The following is a 25,789-nucleotide window of genomic DNA, read 5'->3' as shown; positions in this document are numbered from 1 at the left end:
ATGTGGCTGGAGTCACCATCTGTGACTGCAGTACTGGATATAGAGCTGCTGCTACCAGGTGGCGCAAAGGTTTTTAGAGGTCATTTGATGTGAAGCAGCGGTCAGGACACTAATCCATTTAATAATTTATTACATTTCTTTTTAAATGGAAGACTGCGCCTCACCGAGCTGTTGAAACAGATAAATAGCAGAAGAAATGACATCCAGTGTTTTTATCTACACTTGCTGGCAATGTCTGGCAAGTTATTACATGTACAGTATGTTGTCTTTGTAGTAATTGGTAAGTGTTTGCCTTGCGATTGTTGTAAACATACATGCTAAAAAAAATGAGCTGTTAAGCATATTAAGATCTGTTGCAAATTATAAATGACACTGGTTTTAAAACATACTCAGCTCTTGTCTGATGTTTCAAGCATGCAATTCCTTTTGCATTAATAATTAATTATACATAAATAATTATATTTGTTATGTGCATTCCATCTGTTGTTAGCTTCAGTGCCTGCTTTTCCAGATCTGTCACACTAACTCATCTATAACTCATCTCTTCATAGATGTGACACTTCAAAAGTTTACTAATCTTAAATCTCTCATTTTTATGAGAAAGATGCTGGCAATAAAAGCTGAAGTTTTCTTCCTCCTCAAGTGCTGACAAAGGTCCTGGGGTCCTCTCTCTAGCAAAAAGTTTTAAAACAGCCAGAGTCGACCAAAGAACTAAATGTAGACATTAATAGACCGGCAAGCTCAAAGAAATACAAAGAACAAGGCAGAGCACTTTAAAAGCTAAAATGTTAAGACCACTAAGAACAGCCTAAGGCCATTGAAAACATTTATGTCTTAAGATATCTCTTAAAAGTGTCAGTGAACGCAGTAGTGCCACAGATAACTGAAACAATCTTTTAAAAGTGGATACAAGTGCCAAAATTTGCATATTTGTCCCTCTGGAGCTATTAAATTGAAAACTCCCATTAGTCACTTGAAATCTGGCCATCATGCAGCATGGGGTCCGTGCTGTTTTTTCCTACAAAATTTCAACCAACTGGATGCATTTAGAAGGTTTTACTCTTGATTTATATGCTTTTCACTATAAGTAAGTAAACGTCTTCAGAGATTCTTTGTTTCGCGTAAAACAAAATAACTGCAATGACACATTTGTTATGTGTTTTTCCTTTGGTCCAGTGATAGCTTTAGCTGCATGATGCTATGCAGGTCAAGGGATTGACCTTTTACCCCTTTTTACCTCTTTTACCACTATGATATATACAACCATGACATTTAACATTCACTTATGTATTCAGTGCATGAAGACTCCTTTATCCTTGACTCAGCTCTGAGGCGGCCAACAATGTCTTTGGACAGGTTCAAACCCACAACCGTCTTGTTTTAAGACAACTAATGACCACTGTGCTGGCAGGCTATCTCCCATAACTTCACTCTCAAGTTTGTGAGGTTAGTTAGTGTTCTGCCCTTTTCCTAGTTTAGTCCTGCAGTCCAGTTTATCGAACACCTTTTTACTTTCACCTAACATTCAGTATTTTTCACTGCAAGCTGCATCCACAGATACATTGTTAACATTCACACACACATGCAGAGATGGATGCATCAGATGATACTTGGGGTTGAGTACTTTGCCTGAGGATATTTCAGCATAAGTTTGCAAGAGCTGGGCATTGAACAACAGACCTTCTAAATAACAGACAACTGTACATCATAAAGAACAATATTTTCTATGACCATGATTGAGACATGAGTTACCAGTGAGGACTATAAAGACCCATAGACCCCACTCCCCTGTTTGCAAACTGGTAAAAAGTAATTTCAGACTTTTAAAGTCAACTTCTACATGGTTGAGTATGCATGATATGACACTAAGACAAGAAACAAAAGTGGCGGGACTTCTTTAAGTTTCTTGAAGATGTTTCACCTCTTATCTGAGAACCTTCTTCAGTTCTAAAACCAAATGGTGGAGAGTTCCAGGTATTTAAGCCATAAGTGTCCCTTAAGAGGGTTGTTGACCCACTATTGATCATGTGCCTCATTACAGGTGCCAAGGTGTGTAAAAGGTTGTGTGTCTGAAGAAGAAGCTTCTCGGATGACAGGTGAAAAATCTTCAAGAAACTTAAAGAAGTCCAGTTGCTTTTCTTTCCAAGCTCCCATCTACGTCATCTACCATGACCTGGATGACTGAGAACCTACACAGACACACAAAGACAAGGCAAGTCTAGTTTACTTTACTTTACTGGGGGAAAAAAATCATATTTTCTTGCTTTTGTTGACAGTCATCTTTTAAAATGGCCACCGATTTTAGTTTTCAAATTGATAATAAGCTTAATCAAAAAATATCAAAAACTGTATGCACCACTCATCGCACTTGTATCCACCCATGAATGATGTCTCTGCAATGTTAAGTTATCTGCTGCACTACAGATCATATTGATGTTGAGTCATATTGATGTTGTATTTGCCAATACAAAAACCATGATCCTCATTACTCACTAACCTGGAATAGTTAAAAGCAGTTGATGAGAGCAGACTACCCGTGTAATGTTTTTTTTTCTTTTTCTGGTACTAGTTAGAAGACTTGCAACTGCATTGTGCACCAGCTGCAGATGAGACAGTGCAATATCCAGGCATAGTGAAATGCAGTAATCCAGTTATGAGGAGATTAGCATGGTGGTGTTCATGACATTGAAAGAGGGAGAGAATGGATTTTACTTTGGTGTAGTTCCTCAGCTTAAAAAAAGCAATTCAAGCATCCTGTTGATATAGTTGCCAAATTTTAACATGAAATAACCCTAATCTCCAGTCTGCATTAAAGAGAGAAAACGTTTCTTAATTGTCCTTAAGATTAGAGTAATAGAAGTGGAGTCATGCAGATTAAATGGCATTATTCGTGTGTCATCAGCATACAAATAATAAATACAAATAAGCTGATATTATCTTTGTGGAAAATCGATCCAAAGGGAGTGCAATATTGAAATTTAAAGGAAACCTTTAGGTACACTACAATTGCATGAAGAAAAATCCCTGATCTTTCCAGAACAGACTCTGGCTGTTAACTATGAGGAAAACTGCCCAAGGACATTACCTCAAATGGCAACCAGCCACACACTCTCATATACACACATCTAAACTGGCTTGTGTGTCTTTCGACTGTGGGAGGAAACCAGAGTACATGGACAGAAGCTGGAGCATGAATATGGAGAACATGAAAACTCCACACAGAAAGACACTGGCTGACTAGGAGGTCTGTTCCCAAAACAGAAAATATAGAAAAACAACAAATAGGGGTTGCATACAGTTACACAGTTACATACATATTACATGATCACCAGGTCAATGAAAAGTTAAATTTTCCATCTCATGAGTTCGTTCATACTGCTTCTTATTCATCTTGAGCCAAAAAGTAATAAAGTTTGCTTTCATCGATGTATAAAGCAGGGCTCAAATCAACTCAACTCATTTTTAACCTGTTGGGGATTCACCCATATGGCAGGGATCACATGAACAAAACGAATGAATGGAAAAAGCGGCCCAAAAACAACCAAGTCAATTGCAGCCATATGCAATCCCTCTGAGTGGAAATCATTGCAAACTGCTTCTGTATTATCTGCTAAAATCTCTGGGGAGTACTCAAGTGTAGTCTGCGAACATAAAGCTGTCGTCACACCTGCGTAATGACACTTACAGTAGTCCTATAGCTGGCTAAAGAAAAGCCAGGTTCTTCAACAGTCATTGCACTGGAGCTCCCAGAGCTCTTCAGCCTAGTCATGCACTGTGGATGTCTCCCATTTCAAGCAGTCTTAGCCAAAGATAAATCACCAGGGCAAGGCCTGTATCCTGGCCTCTTCCCTTCACTGACGTCAGCCAACAGCCATCCTCTTATGACAAATGAATGCTCTTTTTGGAGTGTGGCTGCCATGAACATCAGTTTTCAGCCCCTGTGGGATGCCTCCATTGAGTTACTGGCCAGGTGATATATCCTCCAACCAGCAACCTTCCCACAGAGTGCTGTGTCGGACAGGTTAGAAGCTTACCTCCAACCACCTGCTGGGAACCCCATTAATGTTGGAGGGGATGGATGGGCGCACAGTTGAACTATTTGTTCAGTGTGATCAAGCTTTTTTGTTGAAAGTTTCTCACCTAAGGTGAAAAGAGACTACATGCAGCTCCAAAAGATAACATACCATCCGGCTATATTTTGCATTTTCTGGCGCATAAATTCCATTAATACTTGTGCGGGTAGTGTACGTCTGTGGCATTTTAAGCCAGACAAGAAATTATTCCTTTTTTTTTTTTTTTTTTTTTTTTTTTTTTCCTCTTGCAAGGCTGGGTTACTGCAGGCAAATTAAGCAGGCGCCTCTAGGGACTAAGAGCTGCAGGTTTACAGTGTAGCAATTAGTTTCTGATCATTTGATTAATGTGAATTTGTTTGGTAATTACTTATGCTTCATTAATGGGGCCTTGAGGCAGTTTAAACATTTGTACCTAAACTTGAATTATTCTGTTCTTTAGATTGTCAAAAACAAAAAGAAAAACTGCTGTGAAAAAGTCTACTTGCACAAGAAATGGGAGAGGAGAGCAGTACATACCTTATTGCTCTTGTGTTGTTGGGCAGTTTTGTTTTATTGTCTTCTGGGCTCTCTAAGTTGGTAAATCATCAAATACATGTGACATATGTAATAAAACGTTCTTTTTACAGCACATCTTTAAATATATTCAAGCCAAGAGACTTCAAAAGAAATCCCTGACTCTTTGCATGACAAAAGTTCTGTCAGTACATCAAAGTCACATTAAAATATTTCACCTGGAAGATCCGTGCTGTGATTTGGGGGCAGGAGGGTCAAATGGACGTGGAGTGTTTAACTGGCAGTCAGAGGTTTTGTAAAATATTCAGAAAGGCCAGCAGAAGATGAATGTCTCCTTATGCCCCACTGTGGTGGGGAGCCAGGCAGGACGAAAGCGAGTCATAGAGAGGTTACAACTGGCAAGAATTTTAAACATCCATTGGCCCAGGGGACTCCGGAGACACACAGCTCAATATAGATCAGTTGGATAGCGAGGAAAAAATAAGAGCAAGAGCAAGCTGAGGAGAAAGAGAAGAGGTGGATGGAGGGGTGGGGAAGTAAAGGAAGGGGGCCGTGTGAGAGAGGTAGGCAAGGGGAAGAACAGGAAAAGGCAAATATATTAGAAGCAAGAAAACATGGATTCATTGATATACAAATTCAATCTCCTCTCTTTCTTGCCTCCCTGAGAACAGAATGAGCATTTCAGAAAAACTCTTGTGAAAGACTGCAGTATTTTCCAACCGTGCTGCTCAGTCTTCAAAGGTTTTTTTTGGGGGGGGGGGGGGGATTTTCCCTTGTTTAAGTCAATATTCAGTTTAAGCGAATGATGAAATATCTATGCATGTGTAAGACGTTGCTAGAGGCAGGGAGGAAAAGGGCTGAAGAACTTTTCCTCAAGTTCAGCCATTTGAGATTTTTGTGGTATAAAGCTTCTCTGTGACACCCAATTAAAAGCATTCCTGAGATCCACTGGTTTGTTAGTGCATGTATGATATAACTCATTACTTAACTACACTCTACATGTACTATCAGCATCCAACTAAAAATCACTGCTGCCCCCCTGAGGATTGTTGTGTAACAGCACGACAGCAGCTGTACAAACCCCTAATAAGAGCAGAATGGAGGAAATAAAAGGTAAATATTAGTCTGTTGTTTATGCATTTTCGATTTAAAATGTACCTAAGACAATATTCTTGTCACCTTCAAATTCTTTCCCCTCCTGACTCCTATATTTTTGGGGAGCACGGTGATATTGATACATTTGCATGTGTTTCTGAGAAAGGGGAGAGCAGGGGTGTCGCTTTGTAACTGGGATGAGACAAAAGCACGTGGTCATGTTTGAGCAAACAATTTCTCGGTAGCTATAAATAATAATACAGGCATAATAATTCGTTTCCATTCCCTAAATGTTAACTTTAGTTAGCCATTTCTCTAAAGTATTGTTCCTTGTTGAAGACTTTCCTCACTTATCTTTACTGAATCAGAAACTTTGACAACACTGCAATTCAAATTCAAAGACTTTGACTCAATTGCCGAAGCTCACAGAGATTAACCTTTTTCACTTCCATTCCATTAAAGTGAAAATTAATGCAGAGTCAGTAATAACCCAGGCCAGCTGTTGCAGCCACTTCACTTCTGAATAGTACTTAATAGTACTTCAGTTATTTCCTGCAGACTCTATATTGCAGTTAATGTCTGCATTAGTGTTTTTTAAGCAAAGCGTTTAATGTTAACAGTCAGTTCTACAATTATAAGTGATCCACTCTGACTGTCCTTCATAAAAGATTTTTAAAAAAAATCATTGTTACCTTCTCTTGTGATTTATTGCACCATCTAGTGGCAAATGGTAATTCTGACCGTCTATTTATAATTGGAAATGTGGCAACAAAGATCCTCTATTTCAACCAAAAACCCTGATCTTTCCCTGTATGTGTGAGACTCAAATGAATGACCATAATTTGTATGGTATTTGTATTACTATAGAGTAGCCTAAGAATTATTATTGTTTGCTATATTAACAAGGAACTACTGCAAATCTAACCTGCCATGTAAAGAAAAACACATGACACGAGTTTTTAAAAAATATCAAATTTAATTTGGTTATAAAAGTTGTATTTTTCACATGCACACCCACACATAGTTAATCACCATAAATACTGTCCAGTGATTTCTTTTTCTTCTTTTTCGTTGATTTGTTGTTTTTGTTTTTGTTTTATCTTGATTCACAAAGCAAGCACATACGGTGGGCTTATACATGTGATTTCAAAGGACACTATGGAGAATGCTTGCAGTTTTGTTTTTTTTTTTTGTTTTTTTACAATGAGAGGAAATCTCAGTGCACTGAAAAAAAAGGCTGTCGTAAAATCAAGTAGAAACATTTACAAATTATCTACAAATGAATCGAAGTACAAAAGAGCTACAGCGTTTCAAAACACTACGCCCATTCACAAGTGAATGATTTGGTATTGGAACACCATTTCAACATTGTGAAAGACTGAAAGTGAAACTATACATAAATAGCTTTGGAAAATAATGAAATGTAAACTGATTGCCAGCCTAAATTCCCCTTTGGCTAACCTCTCATGTCTTTGCATGCCCTCAGCAATATTCACGAATGAAGGAACCCTGTGCCACAAAACAAACCCACATCCAGCTCATCTGTTAAATGCAACTTCACATAAGAAACACAGAAGATGATTGGGACATAATAAATGTTTATAACTAAATATAATAATAGAAACTTAGTCTTTTTTTTAAAGCTATGCCAGGTAGTAATTATGTTTGTGAGCTCCAGTAATCCTCTCCAAAGCACACAGAATGCTTATAGATGAAGCGGGGTCTTTCTTTCAATAATTCAAGTTCATTTTTAAGACTTTATTTCAATAATGTTGTCAAATTAACACACGCCTGTCACCTTGAAAAGTAAAGCAGTGGGTTGCCATTTAAAGCTAGTCCATTTCTGGGGGATGGATCTCATTACACCATCCAGTTTGAGCATAAGAAATATATGGAAACGCTTAAATGTTTAAAAGTCAAAACCCAGAAAAAATGGTCTCGCCCATAAAAAGTCAAATAAATTTGTGTTTGCAAGCACAGAGAAAAAATAAGATGTGTTTTCTTCCTTTTTTTTTGCTTCATTGCAACAGTTTCATTTTGAATTTGTTCAGCTTGCTAAGCTACATTTTCCCCATCAAAGAGGATAGCCACACCACCAAAGGATATAATTTAAACCCAGGAAGCCACTTTCAAACTACTAAAAAGAGAAGAGAAAGAAAATGAACTGTCTGGCATTCATTTTCACCAATTACACACAAAAACTCAGCTTCTGATTCTTTTATATTTTTCTCCCTCTGTGAAGCCTGGTCTGTTGTTTGTGCAGCATTAACACTAAGAATTCATTGAATAAGAAACTGACTAATTAGACAGTTGGCTCAACAATCTGCAGGATATTAAGCTTCTGCTGATCTGATCATACTTTAATGGTGGCAATCTTTCAGTGGCATTGTGCAACTAATTTTGCTTTTGAGGACTTGATTAAACATATTAAACATTCAGAGAGTCAACAAACAAACAGAAAAGCAATAAAATATTGACTGTATTAAGTGGAATCACTTCATACTTGTTTTTTATATAATTCAATATCATGGGAATAAAGTAAAAATCTATTATGTACCATATCTTCTTATATAATAGCTGCATATTAGCTAACATGTTGATTCAGCACAGTATAGTTCTTTATATAATGAAAGTACAGGTCATGATACAAAAATTCATATTTCTCTCCACAGACAGCAGGTAGATGTAACAAAACCAGAGAACAATGCACATCTTAACATTTTGATTTCCAGTTTTTATGAGGCTTTAAGAGGCTTTATGAGCATGTCCCTCACTGGTTTCAAAAGAAAGTGCATCACCCAAACCTTAATAAGAAATGTTGGCATTTTGTGGCGTCTACAGTTGCCTGAAAAACAAAAATCTGTAAACTTGAGTCATAATTTGTGTTTGAACACAAGTTAATCATCTACAGAGATGGGCTGCTACAGATGAGGGCAAAACTATTGCCTCAAAATGTTCCCAAGTTGTTTTTTAACAGATCAAGAGATTTTCAACATACTGTTTCTAAACATACTAGTTTTCTTAAGAAAGCATGCATTATTTCTATTTGCCCACAATAACAGAATTATTTCAGAAAACAGAAATGACCAGGGTCGATATTATTTGCAAGCTTAAAATAATGTGTCTTCTTCTTATCGACTTATTGGAAGGGTTGTCTTCCAATTTACTCATTGTATAAAAACTTCAGCAAAAGTTTGAGCTGTCACTTGAAAAAGCATCACACTAAAACCAAAAAATCAGTTTAGACTCAAGAAAAAGAATCGTTGATGCTCACGAAGCAGGAGATGGATATACGAAGTTATCACAGCGTTTCCAAGTGTCAAGAATTGGACCGAGAAATTCAAAGACCGACAAAACAAAGAAACACGGCAAAGATACTGAAGGAAGTGAAAGATTTCCAAAACCCTGGAAAGAAAAACAGTGAGAGGTGCATCTAGAGACCAGTGAATGACTTAGCCAAGTCAAAGAAGCCAGTTACTAGAACCCTGCACAGGGATGAACTGCAAGGTTGCAAACCAAGAAAAACTCCACTTCATTGCAAAATACATCTTCAAACAACAGTGAACTATGCATAGGACAAGGTGAACAACTCAAAGAAGACTGTTCCCATGGTGAAACACAGTGGTGGGAGTACTATGCCGTGGGGATGCTTCAATGTGTCTGGAGATGGGAATCTCATCATCGAGACAGGTTTTGTTAAGATTTTGAACAAAGCCTCAAGCATTCAACAGCAACACTGGGTCTGAGTCGTTCCTTGGTCTTCCAACAGGACAATAACCCAAAACATATATCACTCCTGGTGAAGAACCCCCTCCTGAAGACCAAAGTGAAAGTTATTGACTGGCCTGTCAAAGCCTTGACTTGAACCCCCCTGAAAATCTATCGTGAGATCTGGAGGAACTGGAGAGATTTGCCAAAGAAAAAAAGGCTCGTGTTGCACAGGAGACATTTGCGAGACTTGTTGAAAACTACAACTAAAACTGCAAAAAAGAAATACACCTGACTATTAGCATCAGAGGGGCTAATAATTTTGACACTGTTAGTTTTTGTGACATAATTTTGTTTCTGTGTGCAAAGTAAAATAATGTAAGCATACAAAATAAAACCTGGATGTTTGGAAAAGATGTGTTAAAAATTTCTTGCCATGTTTAACAGCATGTTTTGTTTTTTTTGTTTTGTTTTGTTTTTTAAAGTGGCATCTTTCATGGGAGACCAATAGTTTTGTCCTCACCCGTCTATAAGGTTGCAAATGTACATTTTGAAAAGTTTAACTGCACTCATCTAATAATAACTAGCTTTGCTTTTACTATCAACGATTGTGTTAGCAAGTTAATAATAACATCATTCACATCTGGGTTACAAATGTGACATTTTGTGGCGATCCACTGTCTTTGAACACCAGTGAACATCACATAAGCTAAACAATGCACAGCCAATGGAGGTAGCAGCACACCACGAGATCACAGGACCAACAATTACATGACCTCTCCTTCAGAAAAAAAAAAGATAAAGCAAGTGAACAGCAAACATGAAAGGTGCAAAATATGAATGCATCGCATACATACATGTAGTATACACGCGCGCACACACACACACACAGGCACACAAAATATATCATTTACCAGTCGTCCGACAAAACACCCACCTTTGTGCAATAGGAAGATAAACACAAAATTTCGTCTTGAACTAGGCGTTTCATGACAGTTTGACAGCGATGACAACAAACATTACCGCTCTTTGTTTAATTCTCAAAAATGACAAAGCACAAGCGGCCCGTCATGAAAAAAAACCCTGGAGTTAAGTCAACCTTGCAATCAAACTAGGAATGTCGTGCTCATATTGTTTCATAAAGGCCACTGAGACAGCTAAACTTGCCTGGTGTTTCTGACGTTAATGCCCTGTTGCCAATCTGTTCTTCTCTTGCAAAGTCCTTTCATCTCAGAAAAAGAAAATCCTCTCTGCTGAATCACAGGTACAAGTGGAAATCTTATTCCCACATATGCTACCATCTCTCTATGATATTGCACTGAATAAAGGATTTTGTAATATTTTTTTTAGCAGCCAGCATTACTTCACACAATGCCTCAATAACAGTGTAGTCTTTTTGAGATTTTCTTGGAGGAGCATGGTGTCTGCTCCCTTGTAGTGACATCAATACTCCATTTTTTTTTAACATTTTATTTTATTATTTTTAATTTCTTTTGCTGAGAAAAGTCTTTTGGAAAGTTTTATAACCAGATGCTTTGATACCCTGCTTAAAAAATGTGCGAATTACTTTTGCCTAATGATAACAAAAATAGAAGAAATACATGTCATGAAAATCCTAGTTTGTTTTTGTTTTTTTAATCACCCCGTTGATTTAAAATACATCATAGTTACAAGATTTTGTGTCTGCAAGTGACCTCGCTCTTGATTTTGGCACTGCACTGTACATAATCGATTTGTGGCCACCTTTTTTTTTTTTTTTTTTTTTTTTTTTTTTAATATATATATCACTGCACTGAAATAGGCTCAAGCAGTCAAGGAGACACAGCTCACATCCTCTCTGTCATGTGTTGTTAGATCAGAGTTGATTGTATGAATGCAATACACCGAGCCCAGCATGAGCACTTACTGTACATTAATTTTGTTTCTGTGTTCTTTTATTTCACAGGGGAGAGTTTCTTCAGGAGTTTCTTTCCCTTGGAAAGCAGTCCTTTCTTCTTCTTGTTTGCCAGATCTTGGGAGTCCCGGGGGTCCACTGGGACGTGGGGACCCCTTGTAGGGCTGAGGGGCCTCATGGTTCCAGGGAGGAGGGGGCGAACAATCGGGGACGGCGCCCGGACGGGTGTGGTGTCATTGTTGACGGCTTCGGTAGTTTCTGTGGTAGCCTGCGAAGAGAAGTGGTGGGGAGGTATGGAGGCATGGGGGCAGCATATTACAAATGAACCAACTCTTTCATACTGAAACTCTAAGCCTTTCCCTCTGCGTTTCCTCGGCTAAACGCTGTTTAAAAAAACACTTCATCTGCTTTAAGTTCGATCAGATTCCTTGAGTAACACAAAGAATGAAAATTAGCTCCCTTTCTAGCCTATTTCAGAAAAACAATTTTGTTTTTTAATAGATTTACAATAATGTCCCTCACTATATTCATAATTTTCAGCTATTTTCCTTTTGACTTTTTTTTAATATGTTCAGAGCCAGATTTTCTTATACATTTTTAAAGTGGTCTCAATTGTTAGTTCTTCAGGCTTTCTAAAGCCCTTTTAAAGTTGTTTAGACATTGGCTGCTTTTTCCACTCATTTACAGTCCAGCCCTTGTACCTGACCATATTAGGTGTTATTTTCTTAAGCCACTTAACACTGACTCGTTAATCTTTCAAGCATAAATAACTCGAGGGATGAACCAGTTGTGAACTTAGCACTTTGACACTTCGAAAAAATACATAATTTGTTATTTCTTTTGTTGAATCCAGGTGAAAAAAAGCAAAAATAATACAGTTGACAGACATAAAACAATCTTTTTTTTTTTAACGAGAAGATCATTCCCTTTTGCTTTATAACTGCTGAAATAGATTTCCACTCTCCGCAGCCCTGAATTGAGTGACCAGAAGAAAAGAGATGGAAGGTGATTGCCAAAGAGCTACTAGCCAAAAAAATGGCATATCTCATGGAGTGTCCTTAAAGAAATCTGAAGTAAGTGGACAACTGGGGGACAAAAGAAGTGTCAGGCATAAAAAAAAAAAACTTTCTACAGCAGAGGAACAGTTTCTTAAATGCGTGTCTTTAAGAAAAAATCCACCAGAGACCTGAGAGATCCATCTACTGTTCACTGAAGCCTCATCAGATATCGCCTCAATGGAAGGGCAGCTGTCAAAAAGCCATTCTTAAGAAAGGGAAACGGGGAGTAAAGACTGAGGTATCCCATATTACACAAAAAGAACTGTACTGGAAATCAGAGGAAAAGGGTGTTGTGGTGCGATCCAAATTTGAAATTTATGTTTTAAGATGTTGTCATCAATGTGTACAGGGGAGACCAGGAAAGAGTCTGTGTCGATGACCATCTGTAAAGCAGAGAGGCTGCAACTCAACATTACTGAAGCTGTGTGGGTTCACATTAACACAGAATGTAACAAAAGGAAGCAAACATCCAAAGAAGAGCTTTAAATGTGCTTCAAGAAGCCTTTGAGAACTATTCCTAAAGATTACTTTGAAAATGACAAGAAAGCTTGGGTAAGAGATTTCAGGCTGTGTTGAAGAATAACGGCAGTCAGACCAAATGTTTAACTTTAAACCTCATTAGAATTATGCAAACTGCTTTCTCCTTTACATAGTTTATTTCCTTTGTTTGCAGATGTTTCAGTAAATCACTTCATATCCCATTTTCCTGGCAAAATATAAAGACTTTTGCACAGTACTGTAGTTTACATTATTGGTGGTTATATCTCAAAACCCCTGAAAACAAATTTATGAGGAATGAAAAAAAAAATCTTAATTTTGGGTGTTTTGGGTTCGATTATGTTTGATTGACAGCATGTAAATAACTCACTTGATGTGGCATGCTTCAGATTCAAGGATTCTTTCACAGATCAAAAGGTAACTAAAAAAATAAAGGTTTCTAGTTCTATATGAAATATTCAGTGTTTATTTTCAGCAATTGATAATATTAACTCTTAATATAAAAGTTTAATATTTTCTATACTATTTTACATTATTATTTCTCTGGAGTAAAAACTGATATTTCAGAGTAAAGCCGTCCAAACCTAGGTACTCTGCCTGTTAATCTGGATAAAACTGATAGTAAAGATGTTTTTACACACGAATACATGACTTCAGATAAAATTCTTCTTTTCCTTCAGAATTATTTTCACCTTAATCCTAACTGCCATTTAACATAGTCCCAACCTAAAAAAAAAAAAAAGTAATTTTTTGTGTTATTTAGGCTTGCTCTGTGTCCCTGTACATAATGCATGTCCTCATTAACTGAGTCCACAAACAGTTTAGGGTCTGCAAAACATTGTGTAATGCCTCATCCACACTCTCTCACACACACAGAAATCAAACTGAGGAAGAAGCCATCAAATGCTGAGCACAACATCAGCACACCACAGAGCTGAAGAAGTCCATCATCAGTAGGCCATGAGGGAGTATACAGTACAGTCAGATACGGTACAACACCCAGGGACACAACTGTAGATACCAGGCTTCCCATCTAATGCAGCAGCTGCTATTTCGGATAAAGCTATCGTCCTATAATGAAATCTGAAATCTATTCCAAATTGTAACTATAACACCTACGGATGACAGAAGGGAAGCTACCCACTAATGTGAGTCAAATATTTTAGTGAGTCACTTAACAGAGAGCTAAAAATCAAACAAAGAGACAAATCTGCCTGATTCGAATCATGAAACAAGTCAATGACTTGAAAAGCGCCTCCGTAATATTGCATGGCATTTAAACAGCTTCTGCTGCAACAAGCTGTGTGCATTAGCACAGCGAGTCTGGTATCTCAAGTTGCCAACTTACTGTACAAGGCAGACAGAGCCATTTATGGTGTGAAATGAACAATCTTCCTCTGCTTGTTTGTTTTGTTTTGCCAAGCGGGTGAGGGAAAAACAAAAAAGAAATCAGATGTGGCAGCACTGTCACTGTCGGTAAAACCCACACCACTATGACAACTGAAAACAACACCACCACCAACAACACACATGAACACAGAGCATGAATGTTTTTAATATCCAATTGCTTTCTTTTTATTGTTCCATTGTAACAACAGTACAGTATGGACGTCTCAGTGCTGCGGTTAGTTTTTTTTTGGTTTTTTTGTCTCTCGAGCTCAGAGCAAACATGGCATATCCACTGTCACCAGGGCTGAAAAATAGATCTGATGTGTGTGCAGTATACATAAAGAAACAAAGCCTCTTCAAGGAAATACAGCAGTCGAGCCAAGAAAGTTACTAGAAAATGTATCAAGTTTGAAAAAGGCATGCTTTTGTGTTTTTGTTCTCAATATAATTTCTTTCAGTGTCATTGGGTAGCAATTGTTATGTGTTAATAAAGCACTTAATATATTCATCTTTAATAATACAATACATAACCACAATTTGATTTTGTGTTTCAGTGCAAAGAGGCCCCAAATTATCTTGTGTAAAGAATGAGCCTTTTTCAAGTCCTCCCTTAACCAGTGTTACATGCATATACCACCTGCAGAGCTCCCACAGTCTATCCTCTCTGTCCATGTCAGGCTTTGCTTCTTCCTTTCTCTGAGACTCAGAAAGGTGTTAACACTGGATTTTGTCCCCTTTCCCCCCTCCAAAGGGTGAAGGGTGGAGAGGGAGTTGTTAGTCTGTATAGAGTCACCACTGTCACCACATGGACAAACACACACAATGAACAGCACACAGACGGCAAGTGGAGGAAGCGAGAGAGGAAAATCAAGAGAGGACGTATGGACACAGGGCCTAGCGCTGAGAGCGGCGATGATGATGTACCCGTTTGCTCTCTGAGACGGCGGGGATGGAGTTGGCAGGAGGCCGGTTGGCGGGCTCTTCCTGGGGGTAGTGGGATGGAGTATCAGTCAGATAAACCTCCACGTCATCAGGCACTTCTTCCAGGAAGTTAGAGGGAACCAAACCGCGGTGGCCATTGATCTCACCCTGTGGAAAGAAATGAAGAGAGGTGAGAAGGCATAAACTTCACTGGCAGAATACCAACTCATAAGATTATGCTATGTCTGCACAGCTGCCACAGTTAACTGAACATAATGTAATCCATTCTGTGGACCAAACACATCTAATACATTTACATCACATATGTCAGGCCTCCAATTGATCTGAATCATGTCTCTCTCATCTTCCTACCCATCTGTTTCAAGTACACTCACCGGCCACTTTGTTAGCTACTCATGTTTAACTGCTTGTCAATGCAAATATCTAACTGGCAGCAACTGAGTTCATTTAGGAATGTAGATGTGACCAAGATGATACGCTAAAGTTCAGAGCATCAGAAAGGAGATTTTAGTGACTTTGAATGTGGGATGGTTGCTGAAGCCAGATGGGCTGGTCTGAGTATTTCATAAACTGCTGATTTACAACAACCATCTCTAGAGTTTACAGAGAATGTTCCCACAGAGAGAAAATGTCCAGCGAGAGCCAGTTCTCTGTGAAAAAAAGAAAAAAAAAGCCTTTTTGATGCCAGAGATCAGAGGAAAAATTGCCAGACTGCTTCAAACAGACATACAATAGTAACTCACATAGCCATTGATTAGAACCAAGGTATACAGTACAGTACAACATAAGGTGGTCAGCTTTAAATTTAAATGTATTTTCATGTTTTACAGATTTTCTTACTGCTTCCTCGCTTGATTTCAAACGAGTCTGATGTTCCTGCAGTAGAGCGCAACATGTTAAAATTAGCAGATGGGCTACAGCAGCAGAAGACCACACCAGATGACAGGCCCAGAACCACTAAGCTTCAAGCAGAAGAGGCATCTATTAAGAGTCATCTATTAATCGCAAGGTTATTGGTTCGATCCCTTCTTCTCCAGTTAGCAAGCCAAAATATCCGCGCATACGATGCTGAACCCCAAGTGGCTGCCCGATGTAAATGTTAGATAGAAAGCACTTAGATCTATGACTGTGTGAATGAGACCTGGTGAAGCACTTCGAGTAGTTTAATCAAAAATGGTGCCTAATACAAATTTTGAGGAGTTCTCTCGAGGAGAAACCCCAAAAACATGGACAAGCACTCACATAATAGAAACCATCTTCGTCAATGTCACCAAACACAGCAATGATGTCACCAGCGCAAAATGTGAGTTCAGCCTATTAGAGAGATAGAGAGAAAGGGATACACAAATAATACAAAGTAAAATCCTGTTTTTGTTCCAGTTTATTTAAACAGACTGAATTAAGGAGTACAAAAGTGCTATTTTTGGACAATCTTTGTGGTTTTGTGTAACAATCACATTTCTATGTATTTGTGAACCAAATTATGCACATATAAAAGTGTTTAGGTGTGTTGTAGTAGCTGGTTAGATATTTGTGCGTTACACTATAAACACTTAAGCATTGAGCAGTTTGTCCTTTACAGCAAACAATACCTCAACATCAACATTAGGAGAGCTCTCCCTGGGGTCGTAGTCGTACAGAGCCACCATCCTCCTGGAGGCCTGATCTCGACGCAGGCCTCTTCTGTTTTGCTCTGAAGGTAATTGTAAACGGCATTTTAACAGGAAGCGTCCCGTTACATGCTTTCTCTCACAATATCTAACCATTTTTTTAAAGCTGTACATGGTTGTTATTTGTGAGGGTGTGTATGCTCTTGTGGTACCTATTCTATCCACAGGTGTGCTGAGCGGCAGAAAGCCCTGTTTGATGAGCTGGTCCATGGTGTCCTCATCGTCTGCTCGTATCTCTGACACCATGTTACAGGGGATCAGACCCATCCTGCCCTTCACTTCACCTCTGTAAAACCCATCAGTATCTTTATCCCCATACACCTGGTAGATAAGAAAGAGCAATGTTTAAAGCTCATGCTACTACTACTTTCTTTATCCATTTGACATTTATGCTTGGTTTAATAGTTTACCTAACAGTATGAATTCACCTTAAAAAAAAAAGAAAAGAAAGAATGCATTACATGAAAGCACTTGAAACTCCCACCCTAATGATCTGCCCCTCTTTGAAGGGCAGCTCTTCATCAGCAGCATCCGGGTTCGGAGACATGGACAGAGGATCGTAGTCAAAGAGAGCCACAAAGATCCTAAAGGGCTCCTCTGGCTCCGACTCATCATAGTACGTGGGAGAGCGGCGATCCCGATCCCTGTAGCCATCTTCAGCACATAAAACAAAAAGTAAAATCCCATTATCCAACCTCACCAACCAATAGACTTACAGAAATGTGGATAAAGTACTGCATTTTTCAGACCATAAGGCGCACTGGATTTTAAGGCGCACTGTCGATGAAGGAGTCTGCTTTCATACATAAGGGGCACCGGATTATAAGGCGCATTAAGCGAAACAAAGCAGTCAGATAAGTCCAGTGTTGTCCAGTGTGCCTATTTCGGGTCACTTTTGCCGGTCCCAAGTCTGTGTAAAGGAGGAGGGTTGGAATTATTGAAAACAATAATAAGAGAGAAATTTAATTTGTAGTTCTAAATATTCTAAATATTTTTAGGGTTCTTGGGGGGGGGGGGGTACTCACTTTATGTCTCTTCCACGATGTTATTTCTCTCTCCTACAGTGTCTGTTACAATTAAATAGGCAGGATAAATTGTGCAAATTAGGCGATGACGTCATTTAGCGACTTTTAGGATAGCCAATAGCAATTTTCCTTACTGAGGAGTTGGCTACACTGGATAAGTCAAACTCAACTCATTCTTCTTGCTTCCACCACTTCCGTACCAGTGATTGTGATCCTGTTACTCTTTATCCTTTATTATTCTAGTTAATGTTGAATTCTCTCACAGCTGCTCTATTCCCATGTTGTCGCAGTATATTCATGACTAACCTCCTATTGTGGATAGATTTTCTTAGTTGTTCTCCTGACTGAAGTTTGGTCCGTTTCCAGCGTCCTGTCATGTGATTGCATTTGTCCCTAACCATCTGGAATCTTGCCTTAACTTTTATAGAGCCAGTTCACTGTTGTTATGTTATGCTAGCATAGCTGTGTTGCTAGCAATCACGTAGCACATCACTATATACCAGCTAGTCCAACTTCACTGCTGTTTAGTTTTCTGTCTTCATTTATGTTGGAAGTGATAGCAAAGCTGTACATTTTAATTTTTTCAGAAATCTCTCAGTCAGAACATGGTATATCATCTTTAGGTGGAAACTAGCGAGCTAACTTCCTGCTAACGTCCCACTCAGTTAAATTTAATACATTCTGTTTGCATGGATGCCTGGAGTTAAACTTAATTGTTACACCTGGTAAAGCAGCAATGCTGATCATTTTATTAAAGTTTAACTCTCAGTGATGCCGCAGTGTTAGTTTGACTTTGAGACATGAAGAGAACTGAGTTTTGGACCCAGATTACTCCGCAAGGCTCCTAACTATAGTAGCCGTAATGCTCCAACAATCCATCAAGCAGTACGGCTTCATAGCTTACCAAAGTCGTACTAAAACATTTGACAGATTTTTCAGCGCTGTTTACCACATAAAATCGCATCGAGGTCAGTAAGCACAACCAGAATTCATACATAAGTCGCACTGTCGATTTTTGAGAAAATGAAAGAATTTTAAGTGCGCCTTATAGTGCGGAAAATACAGTAGATGACTGTACATTAACTTTACTTTGTGTTATAAAATGTCGTAAAGTGTGGCTTTTCTATTACTGTGAAGTAAACATGTGAAGTAAAGCTTTAACAGCCGGTGATTTTAAATCACTTCCACATTAAAAATTATTCACAAAACTTATTGCTGCATACAGTGAACGCCACTTCTGTGATAAGCAAGTCTGTGATGCCGTGCTTCCGGTCACAAGAAATCAATGAGAGGATCCTGATAAGTCTTATTGATTTGACCATTCAGTATTTGCATGACAGATTTCACTTTCCGTATCAGGCCATGATTGTGCTTCTAACCATGCAGGAAGAAATCTGTGACCCAGTGAACTATTTTCTGCAGCACGCACACATGCATCCACAAATACACACATGCTACGTGTGTTTTAATTACTTTATTTATTTTATAGTATGTTTTTTTTTTTATGTTTGAATTTGTACATGGTGTCATGCATGAAAAAAAATAACTTTTTGATGTAAAACCTCATGAACTGTCAGGAAAATGCACAAACTATAAGCACACTGCATTAATAATGCAACAACTCAGTTATTGCAGTCATTATGAATCGTTAATCATGTTCATGTGTACTACAGTTTAGTCCCTTCTATGAGCTGCAGACGTAAGAAACTAAGCATAACAGCAGTGAATCTGTCAAAATGTTGTGTTAGTGGTTAATTAAGCAAAACTTCTTCATGACGTTACTGATACGCTGATAGTTCATAATGCTTCACATCAGTCAATTAGTACTTCTTCATACATAAAATCATGTAAGCATTCATAATAATTTGTGTGCCCTTTCCATTAATGGTCATCAAAGACTAACCATGGTGCAATACATAGACAAATCGTGATTTATGTGCATGACAACATCCGCGACAAACAAGACCCTGACATGCATGCTAAAGCCTTAGAGAAGAAAAAAGGAAAAAAAAAAACCAAAACACCTGAGAAACAAACAATCTAAAACAACCACACTGTGCCAACCCTCAAGGCAAGAAGAGGTCTCAAGAAGAGGTCTCAAGCTGAGGCAGCAGTGTTGTTGTGAAGACCTGTGTATGTTTTTTGATTCGCTACGATAACACTGGGAAAATGCACCACCTAGCAAACACTATATGGCCAGTGCTTGAAAATACAAGCTTACAATATAAAAGAAAGCTAACATCTCAAACTCAGACATCTAAAGAAACAAGAAGCAATGCCAATGTGGTCATTCTTTAGTGCCTACCACTGTCATATCTTTTGAGTTTCATGCATGACTGGTGTAGTGGGTGTGGTTGTATCACAAAGGGAAGGGTTTTAGCAGGCGTCTGGAGTTCAGTGCAGTGTTGTGAGGCATTCCCTAAACAGTCAGTCAATCATTTATCATCTGCAACTGTGGAAATGTTGATCCTGGACCCAAAGCATGGTTTGCCAATGGGTCCACCATTTCAGTGCATTGCGGTCATGCTGTTCAACTGTAAGCATAATAACAATAACTATTATTTTTGAAGACAAAACATTTGCAAGTGTCCACAGCTATTTATTGCAATTTGCCAGGTGCTGGTGGCACTTTTGTTGCCATGCTGTGGTGGTAAAAACAGGACTGCAGGCACATACCATGGGGAGACCTGGTGCCGCCCATGTGCCTGCGGGATGACCAGGTCCTGTGTCGAGCTACTCTGCCATAGTAAACATCCTCGGTGATGGGAGAGAGGTTTCCCTCACTGTTATTCTCAGAGGTTACCTCTACAGAAAATACCAGTTAGAAGGTGATGAGGTTACAAATCAAAGCTCTACTTTCTCCTCCCAATATGTTAAGTGAAGATTTGCGTTGCCTCCTAAAACAGGTGATAACAAATTTTCAGTTATATATTTCTAGCCGTCGTCACTGTAGATTAACTTATCACTCTGTGCTGCAACAGTGCAAAGCGGTTTAATCATCATCATCATCATCATCATCATCATCTCCATCTCTGGAAGATCAAAGTCAAGGTACTGAAAGGGATGAGCATGGTTCGCAGACACAAAGGTGATCTGGAGACAAAGACTTCATGAGCTTCTTGGTATTTAAAAGAAAAAAGAAAAGAAAAAAGGAGCAAATGCGACTGCACTAAGGGACAGAGAACCTAAAATATAGCCATCTGCCCATACTGACCAATGGAGGGGACCATTAGGGGTCGTCTCTGAGGCTGGGGACCGCCGTGATGCGCTCGTCTCCCACTATCCCGATCATGGCGGCCTCCAACAGGGGTTGTTGTCTGAAATATACACAAACATAGAAAGCATCCGCAGACAAAGCATTCATGTGTCATGTGTTGTCACAGAACCGTGAACATACCCGTAAACAGCGTGTGAAAAAGTGCATGTCGAACATACTTGTACAAACTGTATGTAAACAAAATCATGCAGTACTCACAGGCAAGCACTGAAACATAGACGCACACACGTAGACTCACATTCAGACACACACACACACACACACACAAGCCCATGGGAAATATTTCCATTCCAAAATTAAGAAATAACTAGTATCGCTCTACCCATCTACTAAAAAAGAAAGGCAAAGATATTTGTCAGTGCAGCCTAGGCTACACCCCTCAGCTATATGTCTCCCTTTGTCATGATAATCTTTTCAACCCAGTCTCACCCTTTAGCTCTCCAAGTTCTTTCCTCTGTGTTTTAATCAAATCCAGTCTATCCCCGTTTCACTGCAAAGCACCCAAACACAGAAAGAAACTATCCCTTTCTGTGTTTCTGAGAAATTAAAGGAGCTTTTTGGCAGCAGCAAATGGAGTCTTTGGTCCAGACTTTGAAGATTGCATTTTTCTACACTGACATGTTTGTTCACTGAAGTAAAATAAGCTTCTGTAGTTTCTGCGATGACATGCTTTAAAAAAGTGGCAAAAAAAAAAGTCACGTGTTTATGAAAGCAGCAACAGCGGTGCCTGAAAGCATCTAAAACCCAGTCTACATCTATCTGTGTCTCTCTTATATATATTCCGCACTATCTTTCTCAATAGTGCGGAAAGATTCAAACCCGACAGCTTTCATCATCTCTGTCTATGGTACTGAAATAGTCAAACCCACTGCATCTGCCCTTCTATCCATGGGCTTTTTCTTTCTGTATAAAATTTGAATTAAACTCAGCACACACACTAATGACACATATCAAAAGCAAGGCAGCAGTCTCAACTGAAGTATCTGTGCCTGTGCAGTTCACTTAATAATAATTTGCTTGGATAAGTGCAAAGAACTGCACCTTGGGTGTGTTGTGCGAGTTGCGTCGACGTCCCTCTTCCAGCTTCATCTCAGAGTACAGTTCCTCCTCATCCTCTTCCATGATGTCAGACAGGTCAGAGCCCCGGCTGCTTTCGCTGTGATAATCTTCATTGTGACTATAGTGAGGCTTTTGGTAGTTACACACACAAACGAACAGACGCGATTAAGTCCGCATACAAACATACATACATGCACACACCAAACACACATGGATAAGGCCAGCACGCCCACGTGAACACACATAAAGACACGGGTTAAGGAGTGTGTACACATGCAACCACCTCAGACGCACATGCACACACACACGTCCAGATGCACACATGTGAGGTTTTTCCACTGAAACACACGTTAGGTGCTTGAGCTCAGAAGTGTGATAAGCAAAGTGTGTCGCTTATCACACGGGTCTTACCGGCCTCCCCAGCTCAGAGCCTCTGAGGAACTCGTCAACCGAGGGTCCTCTCCGTCGACCGCGAGCAAACCCTTCCTCGTCTTCCTCTTCCTCATCAGAGTGATGCTGGTGAAATGAATGACCCTGTTCTCCATATCTGCCCTGCCTTCTGTCACCCTGAAAACATGTGTGTGTAAATAGGAATGGAACAGTGTTAACGGTGTCTTTAGGTTTTATTATAGTAACAATCACAGAAAGCTCAATATTCTTTTATGTTTAGCAACTTGTGACACTTCCCTTCTTCAGCTACTCTAAATTCAAATTAAAGCAACAGTTTAATCTCAGTGACTTGTGCTAAAATATATAACATCATTTTCATTAAGCATCTAGAGTGTTGTGTGAGCCAGCATTTCCATTTTCACCAGACCTTTCCACTTTCTGCTGCCACCCTCTGAGCTGCTTCTCGAGCAATAGCTTTGGCCACAGTGTCTGGGATAAGCGTGCCTCTGGGCTGAGGAAGAATCCTCTGGGGTGAGGGAGACCGTGGATTGGCAGGTGATGGGGCTTCAAGGGTGTGGCCTTGCATGGGCACTGGAGGCTGGACAGAAGGAGAGCGTGTAGGGTCCCAGCCAGGTTGGCCAGGTAGAATAGCTCCCCCGTGATGGGCCGCATGGTCTTTGGCATCCAGGTCTCTGGCACTTACTGGTCTCAGAGGTATAAGGTGGGGTTGGGGGTGGGGCAGCAGAGGCAGTTGGTGCTGTGGCCTGGGACCTTGGTGGGGTGGACGAGGCTGAAGATGTAAGGGCTGCGGATGGGGATGGGGAGGACGAAGCTGGGGTTGCGGGGGTCCACCTTGATGGGGGAGTCTGGGATGGGGTTGAGCATGGGGAGGACGGGGCGGCAGTTGTTGTCCATGTGGTGGAGCAGGAAGTTGGGGTGTGGGATGAGGAAGGTGAGGGGATTGGAGGAGAGGTTGAGTATGGGGGTGTGGAGGGGGGCCCGTGTGAGGATGCACTGGTGGTGGCAGGGGAAGCGGAGGTAGAGGCACAAGCAGGTTGTTTGGAATGACAGCAACTTGAGAGTCCTGGGATTCTCCCTGGACCGACAGTGTCCTAACGATGACCTCCCTGGCCTCGAGGCATTGAATCCTTGTCAGTTCAACCGTAACATAGTCTGCCATAGGGAACAGCACCTCAGCTATCTAGAGCCAGAAAAAAATAAATAAATGTTAACATAAACAGTGGCTGCAGTTTCATTTGAACAACAACTAAAACATTATCAGTATCAGAGTCAATACATCCAAAACAAAAATGGACAAATCCAGCTGCTGAAATTTGATTAGCCCCCTGCACTTTTTAGTGCCAAATAAGTGATTTCACTGAACTAACAAAAATACCTCTTTAATTTGATTTATTATGGTGGGAAAAAAATGCTCTTAAGATTTCCACCTGCAGGGGCAGCTCAAAAACAGGTTTCTGCCCAGTGTGGCTGAATGTTGATTTTCCCTTTCAGGTTTACTGTGATGATTTACTTTAGCAGTCACCAGAGGGAGCGAGAGACCTTTCCAAGACCCAGACCTGCACCGCACGTTAATTACAAGTAGGTGGCATTGCTGAGTGAACTGATGGTAATGATGACATAATGCCACGCTGAAAGGCAGACGCTGTTAATGTCCCATCTGTGGTGTATATTCTCATGTTTTGACTGGATTACGCATGATTAAACATTTCACAGTGTTGTAAATACTGTACAGCATGTAGACCTTAGGAATATACATCCCATATGCTTAGGATTTAGCCACAAACTACTGTAGTTTCTCATAACAGAACACAATACATCATGAGCAATGCCTTTAAATCAAGATGAGCTCTGTGTGATCACTCATATCCTTTTAAAAAGAATGATATATAAAAAGTAAACTAGTCCAGGCAGGCGAGACCTAGACATGCTAACTCACCCTCTGCCCTTTAGTGCAGACTGCGTAACCAATGACATTTGCCCCATTGGATGTGCCTGTGGGAGAGATGTTGGGGGGCTTCCAGCAGACCTGCAGGACCCCTGGAGCCTGCCCACAGAGCACCTGAACATCCTGGGGTGGCAGCGGAGGCCCTGGGAGGTAACCAATCCAGTGTGTAAGAAAAATAATCTCTTACGGTTTACTGATTTAGTACATGTAGGATACAAACGAGAGGGGGAATGATGTGAAGCATTCATTAGATGCACAAATACGTACACACACACACACACACACACACACACACACACACACACACACACACACACACACACACCACCATGCACAGAAATGCCCAGACACAAAGGAGGAAATGAGGACGTGAGGTTGGGGTGGGGGGGTGGGGTTATAATTTGACTTGCATATCTAAATTTATGAAATTACATAACAGCTTATTTGTATTTTGCAGAGATACACAGTTCATGCGGGCTACTTGATAGCATGACATTGCTGGTGGGAAACATTCACAAAACACTTCGTGTTGTGTTTAGACAATGTCATTTAAGTGTATGGTGAGTTTTTGCACAACACTAATATTTCCTAACCCAAGATGATTGTCAGATAAATCAAAATGAAATTTTTATTTTTATTTTTATATACAGACCTATATTTTTAGGTCTGTATTCCTTATATATGCTATTCTACTATAACCATTCAGTAATCTTTGGAAGAGATGAAAACTTTAAGGGTTGCCCCGAGATATACACTGCTGTCTCCACATGCAGAGAGCCTGATTAGAGCTCAGCATTTCTTTTTTCTGATCTCTTTGAAACATGCACAACTGCATTCGAGCAGAAGCAAATGCACACTGATAGAAAATGGTCATTTCAGTGAGCAGTGGAGGGGCACCGCTTTATATAGAACTGGCTATGTCAGGCTAGGCTATAGGCTGAGGAAATGACTCATCGTAATTATTGATCATATCTCATGCTGCTCTGGTATTCTCTAATTAGTGAAGTGCACTGTGCAGCAAACTTGGGCAAAATTGCATACAAATTTGGTTTCGAACAACAAATTGTGCATTTTCAAAGGACATGTAATGACAGACTTGTTTTTAAAAGGTTTTCAATCTCAGAACCAGAATAAGATGCCATTTTGCCCACATTTCATAATAAACTGCATATGCTGAACAACATGGCACAGTCATCCTCCCTGCAAAATGTGTCAGAGCACTAATGACATCC

The 25,789-nt window shown here is 39.8% G+C and overlaps 1 protein-coding gene across 11 annotated transcripts in view; it reads right to left on the bottom strand.

Annotated features, from left to right (window-relative positions):
* Positions 1-6,732: 6,732 nt before the first annotated feature.
* The window catches only part of rimbp2a (RIMS binding protein 2a), a 73,591-nt gene continuing 54,534 nt past the window's right edge, over positions 6,733-25,789 (bottom strand). For 6 of the 11 annotated variants that reach the window (XM_085279329.1, XM_085279328.1, XM_085279330.1 and 3 more), the window contains 12 exons: positions 24,549-24,700; positions 23,019-23,792; positions 22,613-22,768; positions 22,184-22,330; positions 21,080-21,182; positions 20,542-20,670; positions 17,325-17,494; positions 16,993-17,161; positions 16,763-16,863; positions 16,413-16,484; positions 15,153-15,317; positions 6,733-11,551 (listed from right to left, as the gene is read on the bottom strand). In XM_085279329.1, coding sequence (XP_085135455.1) covers positions 11,324-11,551; positions 15,153-15,317; positions 16,413-16,484; positions 16,763-16,863; positions 16,993-17,161; positions 17,325-17,494; positions 20,542-20,670; positions 21,080-21,182; positions 22,184-22,330; positions 22,613-22,768; positions 23,019-23,792; positions 24,549-24,700 — 2,366 coding nt within the window. In that variant the 3' untranslated portion in view covers positions 6,733-11,323. Of the gene's footprint in view, positions 11,552-15,152; positions 15,318-16,412; positions 16,485-16,762; positions 16,864-16,992; positions 17,162-17,301; positions 17,495-20,541; positions 20,671-21,079; positions 21,183-22,183; positions 22,331-22,612; positions 22,769-23,018; positions 23,793-24,548; positions 24,701-25,789 lie in introns of those variants that run through there. The other 5 variants (XM_085279332.1, XM_085279334.1, XM_085279333.1 and 2 more) reach the window with 4 other exon arrangements.

Source organism: Mchenga conophoros, linkage group LG7, assembly GCF_057382185.1.
Source record: "Mchenga conophoros isolate Kocher_MC1m ecotype Shallow Benthic linkage group LG7, M_conophoros_male_GT1.1, whole genome shotgun sequence".
Taxonomy (NCBI): domain Eukaryota; kingdom Metazoa; phylum Chordata; class Actinopteri; order Cichliformes; family Cichlidae; genus Mchenga; species Mchenga conophoros.
This window is presented reverse-complemented; position numbering and strand designations above follow the sequence as displayed.